A 16,418-nucleotide genomic window follows, 5' to 3' on the forward strand; every position below is an offset into this window, starting at 1 on the left:
TGGTCTCCATTAGAGCAGGGACTATAAAAAGCAGAGAGAAAACTGCCGAGCTGACAGTCTTACATTCTTATTCACTCTCACAAACACACTCTTGTAGCAATGAATGCAGTAGTGTGGGTTTTCTTGCTGTGCTTGCAGGGCTACCTGCTAACTCATGCCCTAGACTGTGCAGATGGGGACATGGATTGTGACAGTGGCCAGGTTGCAAGGGTAAAGGTAAGAGCTTTTTATACCTTTTGATATGTCTTATTTAACTTAACCAAACTTTATTAGAAGACCTCTGCAATAAATCTGTTATAATTAATAAATAGTTTGAAGGTAATGGTGAATAGAAAATACAGTTAAAAAGCCATTGACAGTTTTTAAATAAAATAAATACTTACAATTCTTAGACAATTCCCACAACCAGTGGAAAACAATCAAATGTTGAACAAATGCAGTTAAACCATGCATTGCATCTGAAATAGTTATATTATACTTTTATAATTATTTTATTTATTTTGTTACTTTTACTCTTTAATTTTTTTTCCTCTTTTATTCTTTTATTTCACTATGTCATACTCTGTATAAAAATATATTTATTAAAATATAAAATTTTAATTTGATTTGATTTGAATTTGATATGTACAATATTCACACATATTGAGGAGAAAATCAGACATGGAATTTTTAAATACATATATAAATTCCTAAAGTTTCATGTTTGTGTAGTGTTTGTTTTTATTAGGACACAACAAAAACTATGGTAAAGAATGTTTGAATGCATTGGTGTGTAAGCCACTAAACTGAACTAAATTGAGCTGACCACAACTATTTCTTTTTGACAAAAGTACATCACTGTGGTCAAGGCGGAGCTTGTGGTCAGAACAGGGCTTAACATAAACTTGAGGTATCAGGAAAACATTTAAAGGATTAGTAACAAAAAAAGACAAAAACCAAGTGGGTCTCACATCTTCATATACCCTGCAGTGAAAAAAAAAAAGAACAGAATCTTGCCAACTTTTCTTGGCTTTTCCATGAGTCAGTGGGCTGTTAAAGTTTCCACTCAGCATAATTGCATGGTCCACCCACCATTTCTTTTTTTTAAAACATTAACACTAGTTAAAAGACAGTGAAATACTCAAGTAAAAACCAAACAGTCTGATGTCTAAAAATACTTTGAAGTTTAATTTAATTTTATTTTTATTTTTTTTTGGGGGTGGGGGGTGAGGGGTGGGGGTGTTGTGCCTATTTTTGATATATGATTATATGTGCTTTTTTTAAAGCTTTTTTTTTTTTTACCTTAGTTTAATGAGGGCAATAAAAAACCAAGCATGTTCTTGTTTATTGTAAATTGCAGTAATAAAAAATTGGGCATGAGGAAGTGTGGGATGAAGCTATTATAAAGAATGATATGTACTGTCTTTTAAATGTTTAAAATATTGAATAACCTACTTGATTTTACATTTTTAAATTTTTATTTTGTTAAGATTTGAAAGTACATATAATAAATTAGTATTCACATTAATGTGGTTTATTTGATTTACTGATTGAATTATTACTGTAGTAAAAAAATAAATAAATAAATTGAATAAATCACCTTCACACATAACCTTGCACATTTAGAGCTATACCAACTGATTTGTTTATTTAACAAAGCTCACAGTAGAGTTAAGTGGATGATTACACTATATAAAAAAACAAATCAACATAATCATGAGAAAAAATGTGCATGATTTTAATGAACAAAAACTAAATCCATTTCAGTTAAGGTTTTTGAGGCATGCAAACTCAGACCATGAGAGAGGATCTCACCAGAGACACAGCAATCTACCAGGAGCTTTCACAGCCAAAGGCAACCCCAACACTCTAATTCAGGTGGGTTGATAGATAGATAGATAGATAGATAGATAGATAGATAGATAGATAGATAGATAGATAGATAGATAGATAGATAGATAGATAGATAGATAGATAGATAGATAGATAGATAGATAGATAGATAGATAGATAGATAGATAGATAGATAGATAGATAGATAGATACAACTTTATTGTCATTGCATTGTACAGGTACACAGCAACGAAATGCAGTTTGGCATCTACCAGAAGTGCAAAATGTAGCAGTTGTGCAAAATTGCAGATAAATATCTAGCATATTTACAGTGCAGATAACCACCTGGCATATTTACAGCAGTGGTATATATATGAAGTATATACAGTGAATAAATATAAAGGCTATGAAGGTTACAGATCACAGGATTATGGCAGTAAGGAGTAGCAAGCTGAATAAACAGTCTACTATATATAAAAAATATATATATATATAAATATATACACATACATTATGTACACAGATTAATGTGAAATGTTGGGCAGAATGTACAGTGATGATAAGTATACATACAGATATAAAAAGTGCAGATGTACTGAGCAGTGAAAAAGATATAATATGAAGTATGTACATGTATTGTACAGAGGTTATATGCAGTATATGTTGGTGTGTATCTTTATATCTGTATATCAACATGAAATATATAAAAAAAAAGAAATATTATTATTCTTTTTTTTTTTCCTGTTTCAGGCTGACAGATCAAGGCGTCATCTGAACAGCAATAAGAAGAGACCATTGCCTCCTAGGTCACGAGTGGGCAGTTACTCACTACTCAGTCACAACCCTATGAGTCCTCTTCCTGTATGTATGCATACTGTAGCAATGACCTCAATTATGAGCCTAAACTTTACAATTTACCCTAACTAAAAATTATTCTTCATGTTCCATTTTCGAATCAGAATATCTATAATAATAATATGTAATCATAAGTGGCACCAACTGCAGGTACGGTTTAAATTTAGACATGATAACAAAAGAGTAAGATAAGAGTTTACATATGATAATCATGGCTGGAAATATAAATTGTGGAAATGACAAATAGTTTGTAAGGGGGTTCTCTGTTGGCTGAGGTTGTGTTTTTCTGATTTTTATTTATTGCTGTACACAGATATTGAGCATATTATGTCGTAGCAGAAATCTTTGTGAATATGGAAACAAGCATAATTTGCTATGGAAACCAAATGAAGTTGTAAAACTTCTTTTGCTTTTTAGTTCAATGAGGTTATTAAAGAACAATAACAATATATTTATTAGCATGGCAAATATAATTCTGACTGGGAAGTATTTTTTAAATATTCCTTCTACAGGTAGTGAGAGCTCGAAGACATGCTGGAGCAGCTGCTGATCAGGCCTGATCATATCTTCTAGAATGGTAGAAGCAATACTGTATACATCGCACACACAAATACATTCTATTCGATTCCATACTTAAAGAGATCAATAATAACTTTAAATGCTATTGCAAAATAGCATGTGTTTAATTCTAGATCTAGACATACGAGGTGGTATCAAAGGTTTTTGAGACTAGCTTGGTTTACAAGGAAATACTTTATTTACACACTATCACATTCAAAAAATACTCCCCTTGCACAGCAGTACAGTGCTCCCAGGTATCTTGTCATTATTGGAATATGTCCTGGAAGTCTTCTTATTGAATCTTGTCAAACACCTTCTGCTATTTACGCAGGATTTCCGCAATGGTGTCAATATGGTCATCTTTGAGCTGGATTTTCAGGGCTTGGTGACAAGGTGAGCATGTAGTCAGAATAGCACCAGTTGCACAGCTCCCGATGTACACAGGATGATGCCATTGGTATACTCAATTATGAAGGTTGGTGCTCCCTGCGACTGTGTGTGCAGCCTTTTGCTGACATCTGTTAGCGTGTTACAAAACTAGTCTTGAATCTTTTTGATACCACCTCGTATAACCATAAACATAACCAAAGTTTAGAAAACGCTTAGGCGCAAGCTTCTGCAGATTTGTTTTTTATTATATATTCTAAACAGTAAGTAAATAAACAGTTTATATGTGTATATTAACCAGATGCATGTATAAAAAATGTGCTCTGAAGAAACTTACTGGAGCTAACAGCAAACTCCCATCTTGTGAAAAAGAAAGCATGCTCTATTTGAATTCTATGGTTTTATGTATCAAAATATAATAATATTATCTGGTATATATTAGGATTAATAGTAGGTACAACCTCAGATGAACACCACTACTTGACATTGCACTGTCATTGTTTATTTTTACAAAAATCTAGTCAAAATTAAGAACCACCTATGAAATACGTAGTACACCCTTACTACTTGTATAATAATTCAGAGGCTAAGTGGCAGCCAGGTGCTGCTAATTAAATGGCCTTAATTAACTGATCATCAGCAAACATGGCCACCTATATCAAAGTTAAAATTATAGCACTTGCTGATCTGGAGCATTCTGGGTTGTAACATAATGCCAAAGAAGATATACATCATCATAAAGAAGCAATTTTTCCATTTTCAAACAATTGGAAGCCATTTCCAAACAATCTTAAGTGCAACATTCTACACTGAGGAAGATTATTCACAAGTGGAAAAAATTCAAGATAGTTTCCATTTTTCTCCCCAAGGTCAGGCCATGCAATGTTTAGACAAATTGCAAAAAAAAAAAAAAAAAAAAAAAAATGTATAACATCTCAGAGTCTTGACACCTCAGTTAGCATGCTAAAGTAAACAAGAGTGCAGTTAAAAAGACTAAAAAGGTACAGTTTGTTTTTAGGGGTTTAGTTTGCAATTGAACAAACCACATTGCTTCTGGATCAGTGTCCTTTGGCACGACGAGACCAAAGTGGAGAAAACTGGCCATAATTCACAGCACCACTGTAACAGTGGGTGCAGGGCTTTGCGGCAGTTGTAAATGGAGGGATAAACCAGAGGACATGAGTCTTAAGAGTCCGTCACAGCTTTCATGTTATCTCCTAAATTAGGAACCCAAAAGAAATTAAGAACAGCTGTATGAATTTGTACTGGGAGAGAAAGTGTTCATATTACTACAGGCATCAAACTATAAATTACACGCCAAGTCTAAATTGCCCTTCAAGGTGACATGGCGAGTTGGGGATGCCAACTCTGAGTCAAGTGAACGGAAAAAGGGGGGCTGGGGTCAAGACAGATTTACCACTTCAACCTCCTTAAACCATAGAGAAAGGTGGTACCAGTGGCATTGCCAGCAATTGTTCTGGAAAGAGAGAAACTTGAACCAGAATGTAACACAAAAAGAGTGACTCAAACTACTGCAGGCACATATGGAGACCACCTCTCTCTGTCCTAATGCATGGAGGTTTACAAATTACAACAGGAATTTCCATCTGTGTTTCCACCTCTGCCCGGGTGCATTAACCTCAAAGAAAACTAAATTGAGAGACGCTCAGAGGTGGTGGTGTGTAGCCACTTCATACCATTTGCAGAGCATAAAAAACAGGCAAATTTGAGAAGAGCTCATGGCAATGTTTGGGTTTAACCGATGGTGGTGTCTAAATGCGGTGAGGCTTGCTTTCATTGAACTATTTAATTGAGGTGCATTGGTAGGTTCCCTTGACCCCAATGTGTCACAGAAAAAGTGTTTTTTAATACATTTGAAATAGGTCAGCTTGTCACATTTTTATTTGTTTTTTCAAAGACCAAGCAACCTTTCAATGTATAAAGGACAGCCCTAGTGTCTTAATGGACTATCTTTTGACCCCATAATGCATATGATGCTACCCATTTACCTACCTATTAATCATTTATAGCAACAATGGTCTTTTGAAAGTATGAGGTCATGGGCAGGTGCGTCACAAAATTGATATTATCTGAGGTTTCTGCCTAATTATTTGGATGTCACCAGCCCTCTGACTAATCTCACTAAATAGAGAGCACCAGATTCGATCCAGTGACACAGATAGCAGTGACTAATATCATGTCAGGAGTGAGTTGGCTGCAGGCTTCCTGGCCTGAGTTGGGTGGTAGGGGTATTTGGCAACATGTGTGAGGCAGAGCACAAGTTTGTGAATGGAGGGTGGAGCCAGAGGAGGTGAGTACTAAGAATCAAACACCTTCGTTTGATTTTCATTAGTCATCTCTGTTTCAGTGAAAAGCAAAATAAATAAAAGTTGAGAAACGAAAGCCTGGAGAGAGACACCAAGCTGAATTTGTGTACATACTGTATGTGCCATTTAAATGGTGAAAAGTAAAAATGAAAGTGTGATTGTAAAAGATTACAACTGATTTTTCATTTGTAAACCTGTCACCTACCTCACATGTTTTCCTCGATGAACCAGCAAACTCAAAAGACACATTTGGTGAAAACCAAACACATATCAGCACAAACACCTCATACCAACCAGTGGTAGAGGGGTGATTTGATTGATTTGGGTTTGAATGGCAGCCACTAGACCTGAGCACCCTGCAGTCTTTGAGTTGGCTATGAATTATTCTGTATATCAAAGCATCCTAGAGTCAAACATCTGTCTGAAAGATAAAGCTTGGCCAAAGTTGGGTCATGCAACAGGACAATGATCCCAAGCACACCAGCAAATGTATAACAGAATATGCTGAAATACTGTGGCGTGACCTTAAGGGATAACCATAAACACATTGTCCACAAACCTCAATACAGCGAAGCAAGAATGTAAAGAAAAGTGAGCCGAAATTTCTCCATAACAATGTGAGTACTTAGTCAAACAGACCAAAATTACTTCAAGTTTTTGCTGTTTAAGGTGGTCCTACAAGCTATCGAATTGCAAGATGAACTTAGCTTTTCCACACATGGCTTCTCCATATTGGCTTTATAAAAAAAAAAAAAAAAAAAAAAAATTATATTGTCTTGATACATAAAACCATAGAAATCAAAAAGGGTGTACACTCTTCTTTACATGACGGTACATTACAGCTCAAATAGCAATTATAATTACACTAAAGGAGGGCAACCGCATATACATTTAAAGTTTGTTATAGAAGGAAGTGCACACAAACACAGCTTGCAGAAAAAAATGTTAGACCAAAAATGTATTCAAAATTGAAACTAAATATTTCTCTTTTTTTTGACAGAGATGCAGAGGTCCAGTAAAAGTGTGACCTGGAAGAACACAAAGTCTGTTTAAGAGATGAGACATTTGTAAGGAAAAAGAAAAAAGAAAAAAAAAATCTAAAGACAAATACTGAGATGCATATATTTAGTTAATCTATATTTAGTCATTTTATATTTAGCATTGTGTTTATTTTTGTGCTGTCGGTTCTTGTCATGACTTTTTATATTTAATGGTTATTACATTTTGTGGAGATTCTAATTAAAGTTTTTGCTCATCACAGTAACTTTTATAACTGTCCATATTCTTGCTTTTATTAAGGTTCTTTGTAGACAAATAACACACATTCAAAACAGGAAAAAAGAATTTGTTGAGCAAAAGATCAGAAAAAGTGCTATTTAAACCTCTACAATAGCGAGCTGTATTTTTAATTGAAAGAATAAATAAAGCAATGAGCAGTAGTTGGTTTAGAGTTTAGCAGCTGTTCATCCGAGCTTATTCTTATTGGGGTCATTGTTTTGTGCATACAATTAATGTTTATTAATGTGTTCCTTAAAATACATTTTGCTTTATGCATGTAAATTATGAAATGGGTTTCAGTTTATACTACAGGTAAAAATTAATCACAAAAAAACCCCACCTAAAATATATCTAGACTTTCCCATTTAAAAAAATATGAGAGCAAGTGGGAAGTTATTAGATACTCTTGCACCCCCGTGTACCTGAGTGGCACAGTCCACAAGTGATGGATGTATGGACGGACAGACCACTAAGACCATTAAGTAACTGCTGATTATTTTTTTTTACGATTATAACAAACCTCACACACTGAGAAATAAAAACAAACTCACATTCTCAACTGTTTTTTGTTAAAAAGAAAAACAAACAAAACAGTTAAATTCAAGCCTATTAAATTAAGAATGCAGTTTTGCAGTTTTTGCAGGTAAATTGGTTCAATCTTGTTGAGCGATAAATGTCAAATGGGAACATTCAGCATTTAACAAGAAATTATAAAATAGGTACACTTTTTTTTAAATAATCAATATAAATGTTTAATCATTTTAATAAATCTTTTAAAAACAATTATATTTGGAAAGATAATCAATCTTTATTTCATTTTTATGGAGTCATTCAACTGATTCATACTATATTGCTGCATCTAATTATACTCTCTCATAATGTAAAGTAAATAAATAAAAACAATTTTTGCACACAAGAACTTCTCATGTGGACCCATCAAAAAATTCACAAGGAAGCAGCAGGTATAGCAGGAAACAGTCCAAGCACACAAAAAGTGTTAAGACATTAAGAGTGGTTTTCTGTCAGGTGTACTTTTTCATAAAATGTTGCTCATTAGCAAAAGATGATAAGTAATAAACTGTTCTTTACCAGAGTTGTAGTGTACAATTATAGGTTTAATGATAACATTATGTTTTATAACAATTCAGTCAAATATTTTATTGACATTTTATGAGTTATTAGTACTCTGAAAAAGAAAATGTATTTATTTATCATCATCATCATCATCACATTTGGACAGATTCTCCAAAAGTTCTTTCAGCTATGCTAATCAGAATAATTAAAGGCTTTCCATAAAATGGCATACAATTATTATTTTTATTATTATATTATCATTTTCAGTAAAAGATTTTAATGTTGCTTTATCTCATGCCTTTTCTTTTATTTTTTTATGCTGTATTAAAATTCACACAGATTTACAAGTATAAACAAGTCCATTTTATTATGCTTTTCTGTTCTCTTAGAACTGTCACTCACTCAGTGATCTTTGTTTTTTTTTTCACCATTATATGTAAAAAGTTACAGTACTGTGGTGTATGAAAATCCCAGGTGTTCAGCAGTATCTCAAATAATTAAACCAACCAACCTGGCAACTTATATTTTTTATTAACACAATATTTTTTGACTATATGAAAAAAACTTAGTAATAAGGGATGAAGAATACGTTAAGATTTGATTATTGTAAATAAATCTAGTAGTAAGTAATTATATTAAAACTATAGGTAATTGTTGCTTTAGAGTTTAGCAGCTGTTCGTCTGAGCTGATCCTTAAGCTCCATTATGGCGATGGAAGAAAGATGAACCTCATCAGGACCATCAGCTAGACGTAGAGCTCGTGCATACCTATACCTACACAGAAAAGCAAATTCTCAGTGTATAAATCACACATTTGAACTACACATCTGACAATATCACATTCGACAAAATTTATTTTGTGCCACACAATACATAGAATATACAAAAATAATTGCATAAAATAAACAGTAAATTTTTCATGTTGGACTGGACATGTTATACAATTCAACTTTTGCTTTACACAGGTAAATTATAAGTATCACTGTATACTGCTGGTGAAAATTTATACCTTCCTACTTACATGTGTGCAAGTGGGAAGTCATCAGATACTCCTGCACCCCCATGTACCTGAATGGCACAGTCCACCACCTTACAAGCCATCCTGCCAGCTGCTACCTTTATCAATGCAATCTACAGAAGACAATGTGACAAAAAGTGAGACACAAAGCTGATGACATTATTGTGCTCTGGAGAAATGTAGAAAAAAGTTAAGGTAGAGTAAGAACGTTGCACTAATAATATTTTGTACATACTGCACTCAGAGTCTCTTGTTGAAAATGTATTCTGTTTAATTAATGGTTATCAAGAATAAAATGTTATTTTTAGTTAATTCTGTAGGATTATTTTCACAAGATATGTTGAAATGTTCTGCGAAACTCAGGGGCAGTCTTGGAGCAGAGCTGGGAAAGTGCAACTGGTCGCAGGACCTTTTTCTCTGATGACCAGTTGAAATGTATTTTGACATAAAGAAGGTTAAAACAGATTAACAATTATTCATGTAATAGGTGCTTAAAAGAGTGACACTGGGGTTGATAGGTATCTAAACTCCCAGGTGTGGTTAAAGCTAACATTTAAATGTCTAATTCCTTTCACTCTCTACCAAGTACCAGCATGCATTAATGGCCAGCAGTGCCATTCATGCATGCTGGTACTTGCAGCAAGTCAAGTCCAGTCAAGTTTATTTCTATAGCGCTTTTCACAACAGGCATTGTCTTAAAGCAGCTTTACACAAATCAACAGTTAAGGTGAATGGTGTGCATTTGTCCCTGATGAGCAAGCCGTGGCAACTGTGGCAAGGAAAAACTCCCTTTGATGTTATGAGGAAGAAACCTTGAGAGGAACCAGACTCAAAAGGGGAACCCATCCTCATTTGGGTGACATCAAGAATTTGATCATAAATCTTTCAACAGTACAGAACACTGGAGAGTGAGAACTAGCATGATTACTGGAGTGATGTTCTTTCTGCAGTCTTATACCGTCTATATGGTTTTATGAGCTCAGAATTTGTGGTCATCACAGATCCAGCATCAGCTTCTCCATGCCAGAGCCTTTAAACACTCCAGGAGGTCCAATGTCAAAACTCCACGTATGTAGCGGGATCCAAATGGCACTGGTACGTCTCTAGATGGTTCGGGATGTTTGCGAATTCGGCATCTACTTCTTCATAGGTCCGTAATCATCACGAGGTGGGAGATGACTGGAGCTGGCCAAACCTCAAGGTGTCTCAGGATGGGAAGAGAAAGAGAAGCAGTGCCATTTATGTATGCTGGTACTTCCTCTTTATGCTGTGGCAAATGTTTTTTATGGGTGAAAGATCTGGACTGCAGGCTTCTTTTTTGACCTCTTGAGCCGGCAACAGCGAATGTCACGGTGGATTGCGTTCACCGACATTGTTTTCTGGAAGTTTTTCTGAGCCCATGTTGTGATTTCCATTATAGTAGCATTCCTGTATATGGTGCAGTGCCGTCTAAGGGCCCAAAGATCACGGGCAGCCAGTATGGTTTTCCGGCCTTGACCCTTACGCACAGAGATTGTTCCAGATTCTCTGAATCTTTGGATGATATTTTGCACTGTAGATAATGATAACTTCAAACTCTTTGCAATTTTTCTCTGAGAAACTCCTTTCTTTTATTGCTCTACTATTTTTTGCCGCAGCATTAGGGGAATTGCTGATCCTCTGCCCATCTTGAATTCTGAGAGACACTGCCCCTCTGAAAAACTCTTTTTAAACTCATTTTTAATCATGTTGCCAATTGACCTAATAAGTTGCAAATTGGTCCTCCAGCTGTTCCTTATATGTACATTTAACTTTTCTGGCATCTTATTGCTACCTGGCCTAACTTTTTTTTTTTTGGAATGTGTAGCTCTCATGAAATCAAAAATGAGCCAATATTTGGCATGACAACATTTGATATGTTATCTATATTCTATTGTAAATAAAAGAGTGTGCAAAGCAGTAATCAAAGCAAAAGGTGGCTACTTTGAATAACCTAGAATATGAAATTTTTCAGTTGTTTTACACTTATTTGTTATGTATATAATTCCATATATAATTCCACATGTGTTAATTCATAGTTTTGATGCCTTCAGTGTGAATCTACAATTTTCATAGACATGAAAATAAAGAAAACTCTTTGAATGTGTGTCCAAACTTTTGGTCTGTACTATATATTATTATTATTATTATTATTATTATTATTATATTCATCACATTCATCACTGGATTCCCAAAACACATCCACTTCATCCACCAAAAGTGCTCTGACTGTGTTAATGTTCCTTTACCTTGCAGTGTGTGTGGTTTTTTTTTTTACCTGTTTTTTTGCAGCTTTGTTCCCCTGTGTGTCGAGTACATAAGCTGCATGGAGAGCCAGGAGGCGCACCTGTTCAATAGCGAGCCGACACTCTGCTATCCAATGAGCCACCACTTCCTATGTTTCAAATGAAGACACAAACTACATTTACACACAAGCAGCAATACACAGAAAAAGCTAATTTACACTAGTCAGTAATTACCTATGGGTTGGAATCAACTCTAACAATTAAAAATAAATAAATTCATAATTCTCTAGCAAAAGTTTTACATTAACATTTCCAAAAAAAGTTGGCATGCTGTGTAAATTGTAAGGAAAAACAGATTCAATAATTCCAAATTTAATTTAATATTTTAAAAACTGTCATTCTTTTTATTTTTTTTTGTAACAGTTTCCTATCACCTTATGAAAACAAGCACATGAGTGGATTAGAGGTGTTTGGAGGTGTATTCTTGCTCTAAAGTGTTAATGAATGTGTAAATGTTCCTCGGATAGGCTCTGGATTAATCATAACCTTTACCAGGATAACCTTGAGTATTTTCTAACAATAAATAAAAAAGTAAAGATTAACTTAATGGATACTTGTAAAAAAGATAACACTGTTCCACTAGTTAAATGTAAGTAATTAATTAATAACAGTGTGTCCATTTTTAAAACTTAAAGAAAGCAACATACATGTTGGTAAAGCCTTTTGCCAAAGGTGCTTCTGCTACCAGATCTTTGGCAAAGTAGCTCAAGAGCCTGTTCTGCCAATCCAACTGCCCTCATGCTGTGGTGCAGTCTTCCTGGGCCCAGGCGACCCTGAGCTATCTCAAACCCCCGACCTTCACCTAAATAATGCAATACTGAGAGTTACAAACACTACAAAAATTATTTCCCATGTGTCAGGTCCTGTAATATATGTCCATACAATACATTACACCAAACACATTTCAATTTCAATGCCTTGCAAAAGTATTCAACCCACTTCAGTCATCAGAATTGTCTTAATTACATTTGCATTTTTGTTATAACCACTTCTGCATTTCTTTGACCTTGTATTTGGGATAGCTGTCCTTATAAAGGTTGTTATTTCTATCAAGCTTTTTTCTTCTTCTTCTTCTTCTTCTATATCTTAGTGATATTTTTTTCTATATCACTGAGGCCTTTTTAGCCTCCTATGAAGGCCTCTGTGATATGGAGCTCTTCAAGCTCTTGGATATTTGCTGCACTCTCACAACACACTCTGCCCTCGTACTCTGTCCCTGCTTCAGAGTGACTGATGGACTTGTAATTCAATTCACTTCAATTAATTTTTATTTGTATAGCGCTTTTAACAATGAACATTGTCTCAAAGCAGCTTTACACAGATAATGTGGTGATTAAAAGTAAATATGTTCTTTGAAAGTAAGTTTGTCCCTGATGAGCAACTGTGGCAAGGAAAAACTCTTCAAGATGGCATAAGGAAGAAACCTTGAGAGGAACCAGACTCAAGAGGGAACCCATCCTCATCTGGGTTGCACCGAATGTCCATTTGTGTCCACTTGTACACTTATATAATCAGTATAATACAGTATATTATCTTTCGGGGCATTTATAATACATTTTGGTGGTATATTATGGAGATAGGGACTTGCATGTGCAACTACGAAAATGCAAAAATTTAATTAGTTATAGATTTACAATTTTTACTGCATTATGTAAGTTTGTGTGCCATTTTGATTTCTCCATTAAAGTCTCTCAACAGAGACAGGCTACGCTAGCTGCAACTGACAAAACCTGACCGTCAATATTAACTACCTTATTTTCCAGACTATAAGCCGCTACTTTTTTCCCACGCTTTGAACCCTGCAGCTTAAACAACAAAGCGGCTAATTTATGGATTTTTCCTGGGTTTTTCCCGGTTTCACAAACTTCATGCCAAAAAACTGAGCCCCATTACATTAGACCAATGAAATTGCTGAACGGGTTCATGTGAACCAATGAAATTCTTTATATTGAATCAGATGCGCTCCCACTGAATCGGGCCGCACCACATCATAAATATGGATTAGGTTCCTCTGACGTTTGACCTGCCACTCACTTGGACTGTCTACAGGAAAGGAGAATCATTCATCACGCTGAAAACAACCGGTCATGAAAAAACACACTTCACCTGTGTTCTGAGCTGCACGGCATCAGGAGAAAAGCTTTACCGATGGTGATTTTTAAACGCACGACGATGCCAAAAGATAAACTCTTGAGAGAAATTGTTGTGAAAGGAAGGAGAAAGACAGTGAACAATGACTTTCTTGGTAGGCTACTGTTTAGATACAAGCCATGTAACAGACACTGTCTTTCGTTAAAGCCTGTGTAAAGTTAATTAGTTTCAATGTAGGCTTATAGACAGGTGCGGCGTATTTATGTTCAAATTAAAAGTCTTTGTCAAATTTAATGGGTGCGGCTTATATTTGGGTGCGATTAATAGTCCGGAAATTACGGTATTATTAGTCACTGTTTCAATTCTTGGTTGATCAATTTTTCAATGCCCTGAATGGAAAATCTGTGAGTATAATTTTTTATTCAAGCTTACCATGTTATTTGTTACTAAGACTATTATCTTGTCATTCATTCCCTTAAATTAATTTGCACTCCTTTGCATCATAATTTTGTTCAGAAAATTGTTGCTTTTTTTAATACATTACCTGAACAAAAATGTTACTCTGTTGCTGAATCATCTACTAAAACTACAAAAGATGGGGGTTAAGAATTGAACTCTGGAAGGATAGTGATAAACCGTCATCTTCAATGACGAAATGTGGTTGGAAATTATTCTTGAATGATCATGATTAGAGAAAATTAAATGTTTGGTGAAATCAAATCATTAAAAAAATAACCCAACATGACTATATTTAATAGTGAGAGGAAGATCATTCCCACATGCAGAATGCAAAGAGAGCTCAAGGAACTGGGACTAAACAGCTGCAGTAAAGACTAAAGTAGCCTTAAGAAAACTACTTTTCAGTGAGGATAATCAGGAAAAAAAGCTTAGATTTGCTAGAGAGCATTAAGATTGGATTCCAGGGAGAGTGGCATATTAGGCTAAGCAAAGAGGCAGATGAATAGATGTCCCAATCATGCCTAGTGCCTATAATACAAGCCTGTGAGGGCAGTGTTATGATGTAGACTTGCTTTTGTTTTTCAGATCTAGGTTCAGCAATGTTATGTGTTATGTTATTAGGTTAATCGACTACCTGAATATACTGATATAAATATATAAATAAATAATTATTATTATTTTTTACATTTTTTTCTCTATCAAATGATTTTTTTTCTTTCCTGATGGCATGATGACATTCCAAAATTTCAAGGCTAGTATTCATTGGGCTCAAATTGGAAAAGAGTGGTACAGGGAGCATGAGATATAATTTTCACATTGGCAACCACAGTTTGCAAACCTTAACCCAATAAAAATTTGTTTGGGATGTGCTAAAAAACACTTCACAGAGCATTCCAATTCTCCCATAATAAAAACAAACGCTGAGTGATAAATTCAATTTTGGAAGAAAATGAATGTGACATTAGATAATCTAATCAAACTGCCATGGCGAATGCCTGCCATAAGCAAAGGTGGTTTAATCAAAGTTTTTGTTATTAAATACTTTTGCAAAGCACTGTAGGTAGATTCCTGGTATAAATTTGCCATCTCACCCAAAAGAATGTTGGATGCAGGAACATGTACATTGTCAAAGTGTATCTCAAAATGGCCACCATGGCATGCATCTGTAGAGATCAAAGTGAAAGAAGATCACAATCACAAACACTGGCACACACAAATCAGCAGTATAAGGGCACACTACTCTTTATCTTATATATCTTATATCTTGCATGTACAAAGCAAGCAGATCCATGAATAAAACATGACAGAAGACAGGAGTTCACACCCCACCAAACTTTTTATCCTACAGTAAGTGTATACTATAAAACATATATTACATAAGGGGAAACTGTTTATTAGCTATTTACAACATTTACTCGATATTTATCAGACAAACAACCACTTTAATAACACTTCAATAAATAATTCACTTCAATAGATTTTTTATTATTTGTATTGAAATTAGCTAAAAGTAAACATTTTAATATAAAGGTGATATTTTTGCTGTACTTTTTAAAATTAAACTTTTTTTTTTTTTTTTTTTTTACTCAACTGTATACAAACCGAATGAAAATGCAAGACGACAGAAAAAAAAAAAAACTAAGAGGCATGTATGCGGATAAACACTGGAGCTTACCATCTTCTCCAAACACAGTAAGAGGTCGAATCTTCATCACACCAGGTGTGTCCATAGGAACCAAAATCATGCTGTGCTGACCATGTCTAATATACAGACAAACAAACATTAGTGCTTACACAATTAGACCTAATTATAGCTTATATATACACCTTAGTAACCCAAAGGTTTTTCTTATAAATTGATATTTAAGTAAAAAAAAAAAAGCAATTAATTTATTAACTAAAAAATATAAATAATTAAAGCATTTGTGTGGGAAAACTGATATACAGGTACATCTCAATAAATGAGATTATCATTTAAAATGTGGTTTATTTGAGTAATTTAATACTAAAAGTGAAACTTGTATATTATATAGCTTCATCACACACAGACCGATTATATTTCAAGTGTTTATTTCTTTTAGTTTTGATGATTTTGGCATACAGCTAAAGGAAAACCCAAAATTCAGTATCTAAGAAAATGTGAATATTGAGAAAAGGTTCAATATTGGAGACTCGTGGTGTCACACTCCAATCAGCTAATTAAATTTAAACACCTGCAAAGGTTTCCTGAGC

General features: G+C 34.5%; 2 protein-coding genes across 2 annotated transcripts in view; one reads left to right on the forward strand and one right to left on the reverse strand.

Annotated features, from left to right (window-relative positions):
* Positions 1–41: 41 nt before the first annotated feature.
* On the forward strand, positions 42–7,206 carry si:dkey-12l12.1. Its single transcript, XM_046877502.1, has 5 exons — positions 42–216; positions 1,747–1,857; positions 2,563–2,673; positions 3,180–3,244; positions 6,943–7,206. The coding sequence occupies exons 1-4, from the start codon at positions 100–102 to the stop codon at positions 3,225–3,227; spliced, it is 387 nt and encodes a 128-aa protein (XP_046733458.1). The 5' UTR covers positions 42–99; the 3' UTR covers positions 3,228–3,244; positions 6,943–7,206.
* A 1,602-nt stretch (positions 7,207–8,808) lies between these two features.
* The window catches only part of acad11 (acyl-CoA dehydrogenase family, member 11), a 48,361-nt gene continuing 40,751 nt past the window's right edge, over positions 8,809–16,418 (reverse strand). Inside the window, exons 15-20 of the mRNA XM_046877500.1 lie at positions 15,862–15,947; positions 15,278–15,349; positions 12,284–12,438; positions 11,609–11,725; positions 9,316–9,425; positions 8,809–9,068 (exon numbers count right to left, since the gene is read on the reverse strand). Coding sequence (XP_046733456.1) covers positions 8,954–9,068; positions 9,316–9,425; positions 11,609–11,725; positions 12,284–12,438; positions 15,278–15,349; positions 15,862–15,947 — 655 coding nt within the window. The 3' untranslated portion in view covers positions 8,809–8,953. The remainder of the gene's footprint in view (positions 9,069–9,315; positions 9,426–11,608; positions 11,726–12,283; positions 12,439–15,277; positions 15,350–15,861; positions 15,948–16,418) is intronic.

Source organism: Silurus meridionalis, chromosome 21 (assembly GCF_014805685.1).
Source record: "Silurus meridionalis isolate SWU-2019-XX chromosome 21, ASM1480568v1, whole genome shotgun sequence".
NCBI lineage: Eukaryota > Metazoa > Chordata > Actinopteri > Siluriformes > Siluridae > Silurus > Silurus meridionalis.

What these genes read in the sequence shown, in the direction of transcription:
- si:dkey-12l12.1 (XM_046877502.1), top strand. Translation starts at nt 100, where the DNA reads ATGAATGCAGTAGTGTGGGTTTTCTTGCTGTGCTTGCAGGGCTACCTG. An exon ending in ACCCCAACACTCTAATTCAG is followed by an intron (nt 1,858 to 2,562) that starts GTGGGTTGATAG and finishes TTCCTGTTTCAG; the next exon opens with GCTGACAGATCAAGGCGTCA. An exon ending in ACCCTATGAGTCCTCTTCCT is followed by an intron (nt 2,674 to 3,179) that starts GTATGTATGCAT and finishes TTCCTTCTACAG; the next exon opens with GTAGTGAGAGCTCGAAGACA.